Source organism: Lucilia cuprina, chromosome 3 (assembly GCF_022045245.1).
Source record: "Lucilia cuprina isolate Lc7/37 chromosome 3, ASM2204524v1, whole genome shotgun sequence".
NCBI lineage: Eukaryota > Metazoa > Arthropoda > Insecta > Diptera > Calliphoridae > Lucilia > Lucilia cuprina.
This window is the reverse complement of record NC_060951.1, coordinates 32614294-32630506: the sequence shown is the minus strand read 5'-3', so window position 1 is coordinate 32630506 and position 16213 is coordinate 32614294. Positions and strand designations below refer to the sequence as shown.

Genomic DNA, 16213 nt, shown 5'->3' with positions numbered 1-16213 from the left:
GTTCAGTTCTAGTTCAGTTCTAGTTCAGTTCTAGTTCAGTTCTAGTTCAGTTCTAGTTCAGTTCTAGTTCAGTTCTAGTTCAGTTCTAGTTCAGTTTTAGTTTAGTTTCAGTTCAGTTTATTGCTGGATGTTTTCTTTTTACCCACCACTGCCACATAGATACTTACATATGTACATATGTTTATTCATAAGTCTGGCTATATGTTTTATTCGAATGACATTAAAGAAAACCATCCAACACTAAAATATATATATTTACTTAAATTTACTTGTTGTTTTAGTTTCTCTGCAATTCTTATATTTTTTATTTTATATATATATATTTTATTTTAATTTAATTACAGCCTTACAACGTAATGTCAAATTTGAGGAGGTTTTGGTAAAACGGGCACGTCATGTTATTACGGAAATTAAGCGAACACTAGAGGCTGCTGATGCATTGAAAAACCATGATTTTAAAAAGGTAAAAAAAATTATAAAAACGAAAAAGTAACGATAAGTACAAATATTTAATTTGCAAAGTGACTAAGTGTGCATGACATTACAAATTTGGAACGCGATAAAAATATAAGGATTTTTTTATTACAATTTTAATTTTTTCTAAATGAGGGTTTATTTTTTAAGGATTTATTTGTAATAAGAAAAAACATAATTTCAGTGGTTGAATTCGACATAACATTTAATTAAAAACAAATAACTATTACTGGGGTTCTCTTAATGGCAATTTGTATGAGCTTCAGTTTGTTTTTAAGAGTAGGTAGTTGGTGTTGAGATTTTATTTATATTTTAGTTAATTAGGTTATATAATAATGTAAGATATTATATACATAGTTAAGTAAGTAGATTTCTAATTATGAATTGTATGTGTTAAACAGAAGGGACAAAAAATAAGTTTTGCATCAGTATTGATTTAAATATAATTTTTTAATAGGCAAGAAAAAATAAAACGAAGTACATCCAAAATATTAACATTTATCACCACTTCAAAAGTAGTAGTGATTTTCTTTACCTTCTGTGGAAGTGGTGTTTATTAATGTCCAAAGAAGCGAAAAGATATAATATTTTTGTACTAATTTTTTTTATTTAATTAAACCAATTTTATTTGGGAGTTACTTGATAAATGTGTGTAATTAATTTATTATTGACTCAAGTTAGTTGTAGTCTATAATGATAAAATTTCACTTCGTAATAACTTCCGAAAAAAGAACATAAAAACCACTTCCTGAGAATGACTTCAGTGTAGTGAATTTGAAATCAAATAAAAAGAACATCCCTGCTATGACAAGCCTGTGTAAAAATCATATCTTCTTAAGGACCTTTTCTGTACATCCATGGAGTTAATTCTACTTCTTTTTCACATCTTTGGAAGTTCTGTTATTGAGATAACGATATCAGTGTAAAATTCAATTGATATTTTCCGATAGACCTATAATTGGTACGGATCATAGTTAAAGTTAATGGTCTGATCAAAATAAGTTCAATATTACCCAGCAAAAAAAAAAAAAAAACTGCCAAAGAAGCAAAAAAGAAGTAGAATTTAATCCATGGATAAAATTTTCTAAATCTTATATTTTTTCAGATTTATGAATCTATTATTTAGTTCATATGAAAGGTTCCAAATGTTCAAATTGACGTCAAAGGATTTTTGCTCTAATAATTCCCTAGACATACGATTTTTTTACTTATTTCATATGGGAGGTTCCAATCCCTCTTATGATAGTCCATCCATTTTCTCTAAAATATTCAAAAAGTGTTAAATTTCATCGTGCAAAATTTGAGGATTTCAGGTCTATTAGTTTCTTATATAAACGACAACGCCAATTTTTTTAATTAGTGATAAAAGTCCGCCCTTTTTCCCCAAAATGTTCAGATAAATATCAAAGTTCTTCTAGCAAAATTTAAAAAAGCTTTCACTATTAGTATCACAGATAAACGAATTTTTGTATATTTTATTCATATGGGAGGAGGAACACCCCCCATTGAAAGTCCGCTAATTTATTACATAAAATGTTTACAGAAGGGATAAAAAATAAGATTTGCATCAGAATTTTTTAATAGGCAAGCAAAAATAAAATGAAGTACTTCCAAAACAATAACTTTTATCACCACTTCAAAAGTAGTACTAAAAGCTGTAATACACGATTGTCAGATCTTACAACGTTGTCAGTAAAATGTTCAGAAAATATTTAATAACCGTCTGAACTTACAATTTTTCTTTTTCAATGTTGTCAGAGAAAGTATTACCGAAAATACTGTAAGACAAAATTTGTAAGTTGACAGTATTATTAGATATTTTCTGTGCATTTTACTGCCAACCTTGTAAGATCTAACAATCGTGTATACATAGCATAAGTGATTTTCTTTATCTTCTGTAGAAGTATTCATTAATGTCCAAAGAAGCGAATAGGTATGCTAAATTTCTTGTTATAATGTTAAGTATCATAATATCCATGGACCTTATGACACACCTTAAAGCTACATAATGCTCATGAACACTTTTACAACAGAAATATATTGGAAATTTTGTTTAGAATTTTATAAAGGACACACTTATCCCGAAAAGAATTGCTCCTAAATTTGGTGTATGTTGCAATTTGGATTCCTTTTAAAAAGTGTTCAGTATAGGCCGGGAGCAGGAAAATAAACCTTTTTTGATAAATTGACTCTTTGAAATCCATGGACTTTCTTGGACATTGTAACAGTTTTGAAATTGCCATTACGTCCATGGACTTTATACTCAATTCCAGTGTTCACGATAGCCGGATTTCGGCCGGGAGCAGGGGTTTCCATCTCTGGGGAATTTCGAATACCGGCTTTGCGAAAATAAGCCTTTTTTTTGATAAATTGACTCTTTGAAATCCATGGACATTCTGTCTCATTGCTCTTGCATATTGTGATACTTTTGAAGTTGTCATTACGTCCATGGACTTTATACTCAATTTAGTGTGTCATAAGGTCTATGGACATTATGACACACCACCAAATTTTTCTTCTTTTGAAGGTTCAAGCTCTAATAGTTTCCCAAATAAGCAAATTTATGTATTTAATTCATATGGAAGGTGACATGCCCTACTGCTAGTACGCCCTCTTTTTACTTAAATAGTCATATTGATCTTAAAGTGGGACTCTATCTTTTATATTTTATGTGTATATTTTTAAGATTTTTTTCATATAGAAGATGCCACGCCCACTATCGCCATTCCGCCCATTTTATCCAAAAATATTCTTATGTATGTCAAAGTTGTCCATACAAAATTTGAGGCCTCGCAACTCTTGCAGTTTTGAGATATGCGACTTTTAATGCTTATTTTGAATATGGGCGTTGCCCACTTGAAATTTTGAAGTAAAAGAAGCCTATAATTCCTTTTAGACATACAGGAAGACACAGTGAAAATTTCAGAAAAATCCGTTTAGCTATTTAGCTGTTTATAAAGTCCAAAACAAACAAGCATACAAACACACATTAAATTTTATATATAAAGATAGCTTCCACTTGAATGCTAATCAAGATTCACCATAGCCGAATTCTCATTGATTTAAAGTCATTCAGTTAACTTTTCAAGCTTTATCCCAAAAAATACCTACTCTTTTACATAATCACTCACTAATAAGTACAAATATCTATAAATTAGTTTAAGAAGCATTACGTTTAATAAAAACTCATCATTTTGCAATTACTCTTTGATTTTAAATGCACTCATCTGAATTTATATACAAAAAATAAACGCTTAAAGCTCTATAGCTTAACATTATGCTTATCGACAACAAATAAGCAAGTACCAGTACTTGATATATATTCAGTAAAAAGATAAATAAACGTATGAAAGTGTATAGGCAAAAAAAAAAAATTATCATTAGCCTGTAATTATATTATACGCTCTAGATGTAATGAGGGCATCATCAACAGCAAAACGTCCTCATCGTCAGCATCATTATCATCGTTATACTTGTATGTTAATCCCAAAAAAAAGAATAAATAAATGCAATAAAAAATATTAATGCAATTGCTGGCAGATTACTATAATCAGTAGACACAACTACTGACTAGCAATATCTGCTGCAATATTCTTCTGTATGTATTTGTTACCAAAATATGATGGCATGATATTTTACGTCCATTTATATTGTATGAATGTTACTATGTGTATATGTGTTAAATAAATGTATGTATGTTTGTTAGTATTTGAGTGTCTATCCTATTTTCAATATTATGGCTGATAGTTATTATTTTCTATACCAACATGGAATGCTGTATTGCAACATACACAGTTTAAATTTGTTGTCAGTACTCTTTAGTAGAATGCAACGACCATAGTAGTTGTGATGCCATAACAAGAACATCAATACTATCATGTGCTGCAATTCGACAATAGGAAAAGTACTATAGTAGTTACAATTACAGCAATAACAATACGAATCAAGTGAACTATTATCAAGAACAGAACAGACATCATTAGCGTAATTTTTTTTATTTTCTTGTATTCGCGATTTTTTCTGCTGTTGGATCGCTATATTTCTATACTACCATGAGCACTATGCGTTCAGTTAACATAATTTGGGTAATTCGGGTAATATGCAGCACATATACATTCAGTTCGTTTTATTGCATTTAGTGCACTATGGGCTGAGTAAGCTACTCCAGAGCATTTTACTCTAACACAACAAGGAGCAGTTCAGTTAAGCAGCAAGTTTCTTTCTTAAAATCACTGATATTCTTCAAACGTTTTAGTTTAGTTCTAGTTTAATTCTAGTTCAGCTCTATTTTAGTTCTAGTTCAGTTCTAGTTCAGTTCTAGTTCAGTTCTAGTTCAGTTCTAGTTCAGTTCTAGTTCAGTTCTAGTTCAGTTCTAGTTCAGTTCTAGTTCAGTTCTAGTTCAGTTCTAGTTCAGTTCTAGTTCAGTTCTAGTTCAGTTCTAGTTCAGTTCTAGTTCAGTTCTAGTTCAGTTCTAGTTCAGTTCTACTTAGTTCTAGTTCATTTCTCTTGGATGGCAAAAGATTGGTGTTAAATATCCCATATCATCCCCGAGTGCCCTAGTGTCAATTCCAGCTAAAATTGTATAATTTTCCAATGCAAAAAAAAATCCGAAAATTACAGGCAAATCATTGAATTTGTTTAACAGTTTAAAAAATGTGGTAGTAAAATGTAAAAGCAGTCGAGGCAAAATTTTTGCAAAAAAAAAAAAATCAAAAGAAAAAAGTGTCGAAAAGAAAACAAAATATACGTCTGTATGTATATTCAACTAATTTATGCAGAATTTTTATATTTTTATGTTCTTGCTCCCAACCAACTAACAAAAGCTTGCCTCTTTGCTATAAGAATCATGCAACATAGCTTTATATTTTTCAAAAATGACGAAGAACATTTTTGTTCATGGTGTAGGAACACACTGTGTTTGGATTTCCATTACCATGTGTTGATGATGACAGAGGTGATGATGATGATGGTGACGTTGTTGGTGGTGTGATGATAATATTTGTAGAATAGGTCTTTGTTCAGGTTCCATTTTTTTCTTGATTTGTATGCAGTATATATACATAGATTATTTAATAACAAAAAAAAGAGACATTTAACGAGGCATACATATCATATTTATGCTGAGCAAATATTGTAAAAAAAACTATTTGGTACAGCGGGGCAAGTAGCGAAGTTTACAGTTAAAAAGTTTAACACTTTAAAATAATACTAGGTCTACAACGGCCTTTTAACACAGTTTCTGCTGTAGAGAATTACGAAAATTTTTTCAACACTTTAAATTAAATCAAAAGCACTGTGCACGCTATAAACTCAAATAACAAAATACCGAATGGGAAAGTTGGTTATACTTCGGGTATAGATTTCAGCTGAAAATATAGCATATGAAAAAGGGAGCACAATAAAAGCAAAAAAAATTAAAAGAAAATGTCGTTAGTTTTGGTTGCAATATATAGATTTTTCATTTGCCATTGAGCAACGGCAGAGCAACAACAACAACAGCAGTGTTAAATTCAACTGCAATCAGCAAATTTGATTTATGCATTTTAAGGTTCCATACGTAAACTGTCTACAATACTCATACTTTTGTTTTTTTTTTGTGTAAAAACTCGTTTGAATGCACACACATCTTAAAATCTTTCCCTCCCCCCAACCACCTTACTCATGCATACATATGATGTGAGAATAATTTGTGTAAAGGTATTAATTTTGTGCCACCAACCAACCAAATGTGTATTCTCAAACACTTTTAGGGATAAACTATAGCTTCATATATATGTATTTAGTGAAAAGGATGATGGCTCCAAGTCATACAAATCGCTGTCGTTGTTCGCAATTCTTTTGTTGGCAGTCGGCCTTTTTTTGAAATAAAAACTATCTTTTATAGAGCAGGCTTTTTATTTCTAGATTTTGCTTTTGATTTTTTGCTGTTGTTGTTTTGTTTGCCTTCTGTTGAATTTGTGAGTCAAAATCCCAGATGGCTTGTTTCTTTTTCATTTATTATTCATTCATTCAAACATGCATTCATTCATTCATTCATTCAGTCATATTGAAAGCCATTGATTCAAAGTACCGAAAAATTAAGCTAATGATTGCATGTGTGTTCTTTTCTTTTGGTTGTTGATGTTATTGCTGTTGTTGTTGCTAGTTTTTGAAGCTGTAGTGCTTGTATGCAACAATATGAAGCTGTTAATGTATTAGGGAGTTCAAGGAGCGATAGGGAAATGCAATCATGTGTTAAGCTATGTATACACAGTTGTCAGATCATAATTTGTTGACAAATCTGGCAATGCGTTGTGTGTCAAAATGTCCACTGATATAATATTCGTTATTACACATCAAATAGTGTCATATGTCCATGTACGTAATGACAATTCTTAAAAGTGTCGTAATGTCCATGGATATTGTGACACTTTAAAGACAGAAATATATATTTGTTTAATTTTAAGAGTTCGAAATTCTGGGGTTTTTCGAAAACCGGCTTCGCTAAATTAGGTCTTTTTTGATAAATGAACCCATTTAAATCCATGGACTTTATGTAAGTTCTATCATAGACATTGTGACACTTACAAAATTGTCAAATCGTCCATGTACTCTATGACTGAACTCTGTCTTGGGACATTATGGATGGAAAATTGTAAGCAAAAGGCAATTGTCAATTCAGTAAGAAAACCTTACAGACAATAAATCATTCATCATTCAGTTTACACTGTTGTCAGAATGTTGTTTGGCAAAAGTTGTTGGAACTTATTTTATTGTATACTATTTTACCAATATAAAACATTTGTTTGACAATTATTCTAAAATTGTTTATATACGATTGTCAAATTTTACATCGTTTTTAGATCTGGCGAATACAGTCTTCGCTAAGTTAAACCCTCTTTTGATACAGGAACTCTTTTAAAACCATGGACTTTATGTCATTTTGATTATAGTCATTGTATACAATTTGTAAGCAGACTAATTGTCATAAGGTCAATGGACACAACGACTCAATTAAGATTACCATAACGTCCATGGGTATTATGTCACTTTATGAGAAATTATTAGTAACAGGCAAATCATCAACTCAGACGGTTGTAAGAAAAGCCTACAGACAATAATTCAATCTGCCAACAATAGTTATCAGTTCTTACTGTTGTCAGATTGTTGTTTGGCAAAGGTGTCAAGAACTTATTTTATTTGCATATATTCTTTTTGTTTTACCAAGACAAGTTTTCCATTTTCAGATGCAAAAAATTCGCACAAATGGCAATAACAAGTTTGAGACAATTATCTGGTAATATCAGCGTAGTATGTCTACACGATTGTTAGATGTCTGACAATATTATTATTGCAAGATAAAGTGTTTGACAACATTGTAAGATCTAACAACAGTGTATACAAAGCTTTAGAAGTTTGATCAGTAGTTTTAGGAACAAAATGGAGTTAAGTAAAATACAATTGTTCCGCCTCTAGTGAAAGAAGTCAAAAATCATTTTTCTGTCTCGGAATAACGAAAATTTCTCGAAAACGTTTTTTTTTCTCTAGACAAAAATACTTATAGAAGACATTTGTCGGGATAAGCACTTTTTTAATGGATAATGTTAAATGATAATGATAAAACATAAGCCTTATATTTACAGTATTCACCGAATGTATTATAGCCCGATATTTAAAAATGTAGATATTTGAAACAAATTTCAAATGCCTGACAGTGTGGGAGAAAATGTCCTCGCTAATGGCTCATCAGCTCTTTTTAAGTCAAAAACCCTTTCCCTTTAAAAGAGAACTAAAAGTCCCAAGCAGTGAAAGCCGTTGTTGTTTTGTTCGTAAATTAGTAAGTTAAATAGTTATTTCGTTAGTCCATTCGTTAGTTAATTAGTTAGTTGGTTACGTAGTTAGTTAGTTCATTAGTTGGTTGGTTAGTTAGTAAGTTGGTTGGTTGGTTGGTTGGTTGGGTGGTTAGTTAGTTAGTTCTTTCGTTCGTACGTTAGTTCAAAACAATACTTTCCACCCCTGATTTTAATTCAGAATTACGGCAAATATTGGTATTAATTATTCCCAATATTTGTCAACTAAGTAAATCATTCTTACCAATATTTTTAAATTTTTGTACCAACAAACATCTAGGACTGACGAATCTTAACTTTGGCAACCACCTTAATTTTTGAACACCCCTGAAATTCATGTGCAAGAAAATATGCATACAATTTAGAAAATATTTGTTAAAGAAAAAAATCCTTTGCGATTTCTTTGTAACGAATTCGTATTCAAAATATTTCCAAGTAATTTCTTTAGCTACCACTTTACCGCTCCCTCTCTCTCTCCCTTTTTCTCTATGAACAAAGGTAAAGTGGCTTTTCATTTTGTTTTTATAGCAAATCATAGTTGTAAAAAATAACGTTTGAAAAACTCAAGCTCCTTAGTGCTTAATTTACTTGCATTGATTAAAAAGTTTATTTTGAAAAAAGTATCAAATGTGTAGGTTATTTCAGAAGAATTATTTATATACACATACTTACTTCTGTGTATGTGTATTGAATAGAGAACACATATCAACAGATAAAACCTATTGGTTACGAATAGAAATATTATTTTTGGGCCAAATATATCAAAAGGATTTTTCTTTATAATTGAAATATTAAAAGCAAATATAATTTAACTGATTGAAAGTTACAGACATAAGAACACAGTTTTATATATATAAAAAAAAACATTTTTAATACAAACAAACTAACTTGCACATTCAATTTTTATAGTTTATATGTTATTTAGACCATAAAATTATTACATGCAGAAAAGAAAAATAATAAAGAAATACATTCAGGCACACCAACGTAAGAAAAATAAATACAGAAAAAAAACTACTGCATATTAATAGGAGTTGTAATACATACACATTCGCTTACACATCACATCCTTGATTGTTTGTTTCTGTATTTTTATAATATAATTTGTTAGTTGTGGTTAGTTGCTCTGCCTCTCAATAGTCTAGGGAATACTTGACCTTACTGTGTATTCATTTTCCCTCTCCCTTGTAACTAATACTAAAGAATTAACTGTGTGTTAACACACTGTGTTGCACTAGTTAAGATTTATATGTTTTCTAATATTAAAGCCACATGCCGAGTTAAGAACAAAAAAAAAAAAAAAAAGAAAAAACGTTTTTAAATGGCAAACCACAATGTTTATAATTTAATAAATTTCTGTGTTTTTCTCTTTTTTTCCAACTATTAAATGTACAACATAAAAATGATGCCAACAACTAAAAAGTTAAAAAAATATAAAAATTACTGTTTGCACTGGTTGCTGTTTTTGTACTTTAAATAAAAAGTATTTAATTTAACAGGAAATTGTATTTGAACTCTCTTAGGATCTAAATCAAGCAATATGTTGGAATATTTTTCTTTTACACTTTTCATTCTTTTTCCTCGTACCATTTTTTTTGTGAGCTAATAATGGCAAAAGACGTGCTTACTAAAGTTTTCATGTTCATTGTAAGTTAAAGTTGGGTTTTTGTCAATTTGAAAGATATTTTTACAGGGCAATTAAATCAATTATTTAAGATGTGACTTAAACAATTAAAATCTGTACTATAGACTAATATATAGTCTGGACTATAGAGTAATGTATAGTCTGGACTATAGACTTATCTATAGACTAATCTATAGTCTGGACTATAATGTATAGTCTGGACTATAGACTGATCTATAGACTAATCTATAGTATGGACTATAGACTATTCTGTAGTCTGAACTATAGACTATTCAATAGTCTGGACTATAGACTATCCTATAGTCTGGACTATAGACTAATATATAGTCAGGACTATAGACTAATCTATAGTCAGGACTATAGACTAATCTATAGTCTGGACTATAGACTAATCTATAGTCTGAACTATAGACTAATCTATAGTCTGGACTATAAACTAATCTAGACTATAGACAAATCTATAGTCTAGACTATAGACAAATCTATAGTCTGGACTATAAACTAATCTATAGTCTGAACTATAGACTAATCTATAGTCTGGACTATAGACTAATCTATAGTCTGAACTATAGACTAATATATAGTCTGGACTATAGACTAATGTATAGTCTGGACTATAGACTTATATATAGACTAATCTGTAGTCTGGACTAAAGACTAATATATAGTGTGGACTAAAGACTAATCTATAGTCTGGACTATAGACTAATTTATGGTCTGGACTACAGACTAATCTATAGTCTGCACTATAGACTAATCTACAGTCTAAATACTAATATATAGTATGGACTGAAGACTAATCAATAGTATGGACTAAAGACTAATCTATAGTCTGGACTATAGACTAATTTATGGTCTGGACTATGGACTAATCTATAGTCCTGACTATAGACTAATCTATAGTCTGGACTATAGACTAATCTACAGTCTGGATTATATACTAATCTATAGTCTGGACTATAGACTAATCTATAGTCTGGGCTATAGACTAATCTATAGTCTGGGCTATAGACTAATCTATAGTCTGGGCTATAGACTAATCTATAGTCTGGGCTATAGACTAATCTATAGTCTGGGCTATAGACTAATCTATAGTCTGGATTATAGACTAATCTATAGTCTGGACTATAGACTAATATATAGTCTGGACTATAGACTAATCTATAGTCCGGACTATAGACTAATCTATAGTCTGGACTATAGACTAATCTATAGTCTGGACTATAGACTAATCTATAGTCTGGATTATAGACTAATCTATAGTCTGGACTATAGACTAATCTATAGTCTGGGCTATAGACTAATCTATAGTCTGGGCTATAGACTAATCTATAGTTTGGAATATAGACTAATCTATAGTCTGGATTACAGACTAATCTATAGTCTGGACTATAAACTAATCTAGACTATAGACAAATCTACAGTCTACACTAAAGACAAATCTATAGTCAAGACAATAGACAAATCTATAGTCAAGACTATAGACAAATCTATAGTCTAGACTATAGACAATTCTATAGTCTGGACTATAGACTAATCTATAGTCTGGACTATAGACTAATTTATAGTCTGGACTATAGACTAATCTATAGTCTGGACTATAGACTAATCTATAGTCTGGACTATAGACTAATATATAGTCTGGACTATAGACTAATCTATAGTCCGGACTATAGACTAATCTATAGTCTGGACTATAGACTAATCTATAGTCTGGACTATAGACTAATCTATAGTCTGGATTATAGACTAATCTATAGTCTGGACTATAGACTAATCTATAGTCTGGACTATAGACTAATCTATAGTCTGGACTATAGACTAATCTATAGTCTGGGCTATAGACTAATCTATAGTCTGGGCTATAGACTAATCTATAGTCTGGAATATAGACTAATCTATAGTCTGGACTTTAGACTGATCTATAGTATGGACTGTATACTATTCTATAGTCTGGACTGTAGAATGTTCTATAGTCTCTTATGAAGCTCAAAGCACATGTCGTCTTTAATGTATTTCTTTAAATATTTTTCATCATCTTCCTGTTATTGTTTGTATTTACTCCCACAATTCTATTGTTTGACCAATACTTGGAGTCTCCAATCTTTATGTTCATTTGCAAAGAAAAAAAAAACTTAAAAAATGTCTCTATTTTTATTTTACTGCACATATTCCCTTATTCACAATTTAATAGTTTGGTTTTTTGTATTTTTTTCATATTTCTCTTCATTTGTTTTTTGTTTTCATTTTCTCTTTACAGATGGGTGAACTAATGACAAAGTCACATGTGTCACTACGTGATGATTTTCAAGTATCATGCATAGAACTGGATGTTCTTGTCGATGCGGCCATTAATTGTTCTGGTGTTTTGGGATCACGTATGACTGGCGGTGGCTTTGGTGGCTGTACTGTAACACTCTTGCAACGCAATGCTGTTGATAATGTTGTTGCCACAATGCGTGAGAATTTCATTAAGAAATTCAATAAAACTGCTGCTGATGGTATTGAATTTTATATTTGCACACCAAGTCAAGGAGCTAGAAAAATACAATTGTAAATAAAAGTACCAACTGTGAAGTGCCACCATTACCAACCAACCAAACAGCGCACGCAGTGAATAGTGTTTGACAAAAAAAAAAAAAACATATTTAGAATTGAGTAAAAAGGGTTTTAGATAGTAAATATATTTCTATGCATTTATGTAAAAGGTCTAAATGTAATTGTTTCTGTGTTAGATTTAAATTGTCCAATGAAAAGTAAAAGAAAAAAAAATAAAACATTAAAAAGTTGTATTTTTTAGTTTTTGTTTGGTGTTGGGAGTATGATTAATAATTCAATTAAATTCGAAATTTCTCATACGCATAAAAAACATAGAAAAATTATGTTATTTTTATGTGCATATGAAAACATAGTGGCGTATTATTGTTTAGTTAATTTATGTGAATTAATTATTGCACATACGCAAATATTGAAAGGAAGAAAGATGGAACATTTTTTTTTTTTTGAAATTCTAGGACATAAGAGAAGTCTTGGAAACATTAATTTTTACAGAAAATTGTAAATTTTGGGTTCATTCTGAAAAATGGAAAATATGGAACATTTTCTAGGAAGTTTTTTTTTTAATTCCTAGGACTTAGGAGAATGTCAAGAAAAAATTAACTCTATACATAAATATGTCCGATTTTGATTTCTCATACAGTAGTTTTCCGATTTAACGACCATTCAATTCTACGAACATCGCATTTAACGAACAAGCTAATTTTTCCTATTGACTACCTTAAATAACGAACAAAACTTGTTTTTTGTACTCTGTTTAACGAACTAATAAAAATATTATTATTTAAATGAAGATAAAATGATATTTATCAAAAATAACAAATAACCTCAGTTGTAGCAAGCGGTGCTTTTATACCCAAAACTGTAACACATTCTGGGTTCTTATTAAATTTTAGTTCGATGTAGCTATGTCCGTCCTTCAGATAATGACTTTAACGCTCAATACTTGCTAAACAATACGAGTACGCCGAGTACTAACCGATATCTCTAACAAATTTTATGGGAATCGGTCCATAATTGCCCTTACCCTCCATATCAGGCCCCCATAAGAAAATTACTTCAACGCTCATTACTCGCTTAAAAATACGAGTATAGCGATGAACTTCGAGAAATAACTTTAAAGCTCATGACAGAATTAAAAATACAGCGATTAAATTCGACACAAATAAGGTTTGAAGGTGGGTATATAAGATTCGGAATTCTGTGTTTTGTGCTATTTTTATAAAAAAAGAATTAATTTTTAATTATTTTCCTACCAAAAACCCACGTTTTACTTAGCACTGCATATAACGAACTTTTCAATTTTACGAACAGGCCTGACAACATATTAAAAACTATATATATAAATTTTTAAGTTATACTGAAATCATTTAAGTCTATCTATAAATTTATATACCCAGCTAAAATTTCAGAATTTGTTTTAAAAAATAATAGTTACAGAACGAGTGCAAATAGATTCTTAAACAACAACCTTGCAACTGTGTTGTCGCCATTAGGTCTGGAACTTGATTCAGACGTAATGGCAAAAAAATCAAAATAGAAAACGTATTCATTGGTAAATTTCTGTATACAATTATACATTAGCTGCTAGTTTTTTTTTAACATATTATAGGTACGGCGTAATGATCATGTTCATATGTGAGTAAGTTTTCCTAACAAAATTTGTACAATAAATATTAATAATTATTAAACAGTTTCTTAAAATTAATAGTAATCCGCTGTAAAAGTGTTTTTAAATCAAAAGTATATGTTCTCTTAAATTTCCCTAGAACTAGCTCCGAGCTTGACAATTTCGAACAAAAATTATTGGTGTCAAAGTAGAACGACTAAGGGCTATAATCATGTGTTCTAGAACAAGTAATGGAACTAATACAATACATTTAGGTAAAGATAAATATGTGTTTGTATGTTTGTTTGGATTCAATAGACGGCTGGACCGATTTTTCTTAAATTTTAACAAATACAAAAAATATGATGGTATTTTTGTAAGGAACTAATAGGCTACTTTTTACATTAAAATTTGAAGTGGGCGACTATGCCACGCCTACATTAAAAATAAGTATATTTCAAAAATTGCAAGAATTATATTCCTCAAAAGTTGTATGGACAACTTTAACATCCATGACCTGATTATTAGAAATGTTTTTGTATGAAAATAGTTACCAAAAGAAGTTGAAAACTTGTTCCTAATAACCGAGAATTCGTTATAACCGGTTTCATTATAAGCGAGTTTGACTGTAGTTAATTGACGTTTTTTCCGTTCGTTCGTCTGTCCGCCCGTCCATGTAAAGCTTGTAATCAAACTACAGGTAGAAATTTGATACATGATCTTCTATTGTCCCAGGGACGAACCTTATTGAAAATGGTTAAGATCGGTCCATTATTTCACCTAGCTTCCATACAACTGTACCCCTGAATAGGGCTTGTAAACATTGTAATCATGTCGCAATTTTGGAGATAATTCAAAGAAATTTGGCACATGATCTTCTGTTATACCATAGACGAAGCCTATTGAAAATGATTAACATCGGTCCATTATTTCACATAGTCTTCATACAACTGAACCCCCTAATAGAGCTTGTTAACCTTGTAATCAAACTACAGGTCGCAATTTTGGAGATAATTCAATGAAATTTGGCACATAGGTCCATTATTTTACTTAGGCTCCATAGAACTGAACTCGCCAAATAGGGATTTTAAGTTCATAATTATGTTCAATATACTCAATATACTCTATTTATACTGCTTTCATACTGGGTAATGCTGTTTTTTATAAAAAGCATCAGTCCAGCAACTCTGTACAATAAATATTTGTGTAAAGCCTTAACATATGCAATAGTTTTTTTAAGAAACAGAATTATAGCGTCAAAACGTATATATATATATATATCAATAAAAGTAGATTGCTATATTTTTTACATTTTAATCCGGTACACATTTACCAGTTTATTGATGTCCATATAATTCTATAAATTATTGTTAGATTTAATATAAGCTCTAAAATAAAATACATAAACAATAAGTAACATAATTCTACTATATACACAAATATTTTATTAATCAGATTAAAATATATTTTATACTCAAAAACAAAAATATATACTGATTTATGAACATGGTAAAAAAAACTAAAAAAAAAATCATCTTTGATTACATTAAGTATTAAAACTGGACAATATAGTGAGAGAAAAAAATGGATAAAAAAGGAGAAAAAGAAAAACTAATTCACATAAAATACTCAACAACACAAAAAAAAAATGAGAAGAAATTCTAACAAAATATAAAATTGACAGCAACAATCAAATGTATGTAGTTGCAGCTGTGTAACAAAACAATACTACATATGAGCCAGGATATTTGTTATTCTAAAAACAACAACAAGAACAAATAACACAAAAATATATATCACCACAATCAACTGTCTCCAGTCTGAAAATTTCAGTTTATCACAAATATAGGAGAAAGTGGGAGATAGATAAAAAGAGAGAGATAGAAAAAAAGTATGAATGTATAGTCGGCCATGGTCGATCATATGGTACCCTACACTAGTCAGTATGTTAAAAAAGTAGATTATTTTCATAATAATAAAGCATTTAATTTGTTTTTAAACTTTATTCCGGAATATTCTTACTTATTATACCCTACACCACTATCTCCCCACTATAGTATACCGATCGATTGAGAATTATTTTTTGAGTCGATAAATATA

At 30.1% G+C, this 16213-nt stretch overlaps 1 protein-coding gene across 1 annotated transcript; it reads left to right on the top strand.

The window, feature by feature from the left end:
* The first annotated feature begins 322 nt into the window (after positions 1-322).
* On the top strand, positions 323-12740 carry LOC111676133 (galactokinase-like). Its single transcript, XM_023437026.2, has 2 exons — positions 323-463; positions 12209-12740. Exon 2 carries the CDS (start codon positions 12209-12211, stop codon positions 12503-12505), a length of 297 nt encoding a protein of 98 aa, XP_023292794.1. The 5' UTR covers positions 323-463; the 3' UTR covers positions 12506-12740.
* The last annotated feature ends 3473 nt before the right edge of the window (positions 12741-16213 follow it).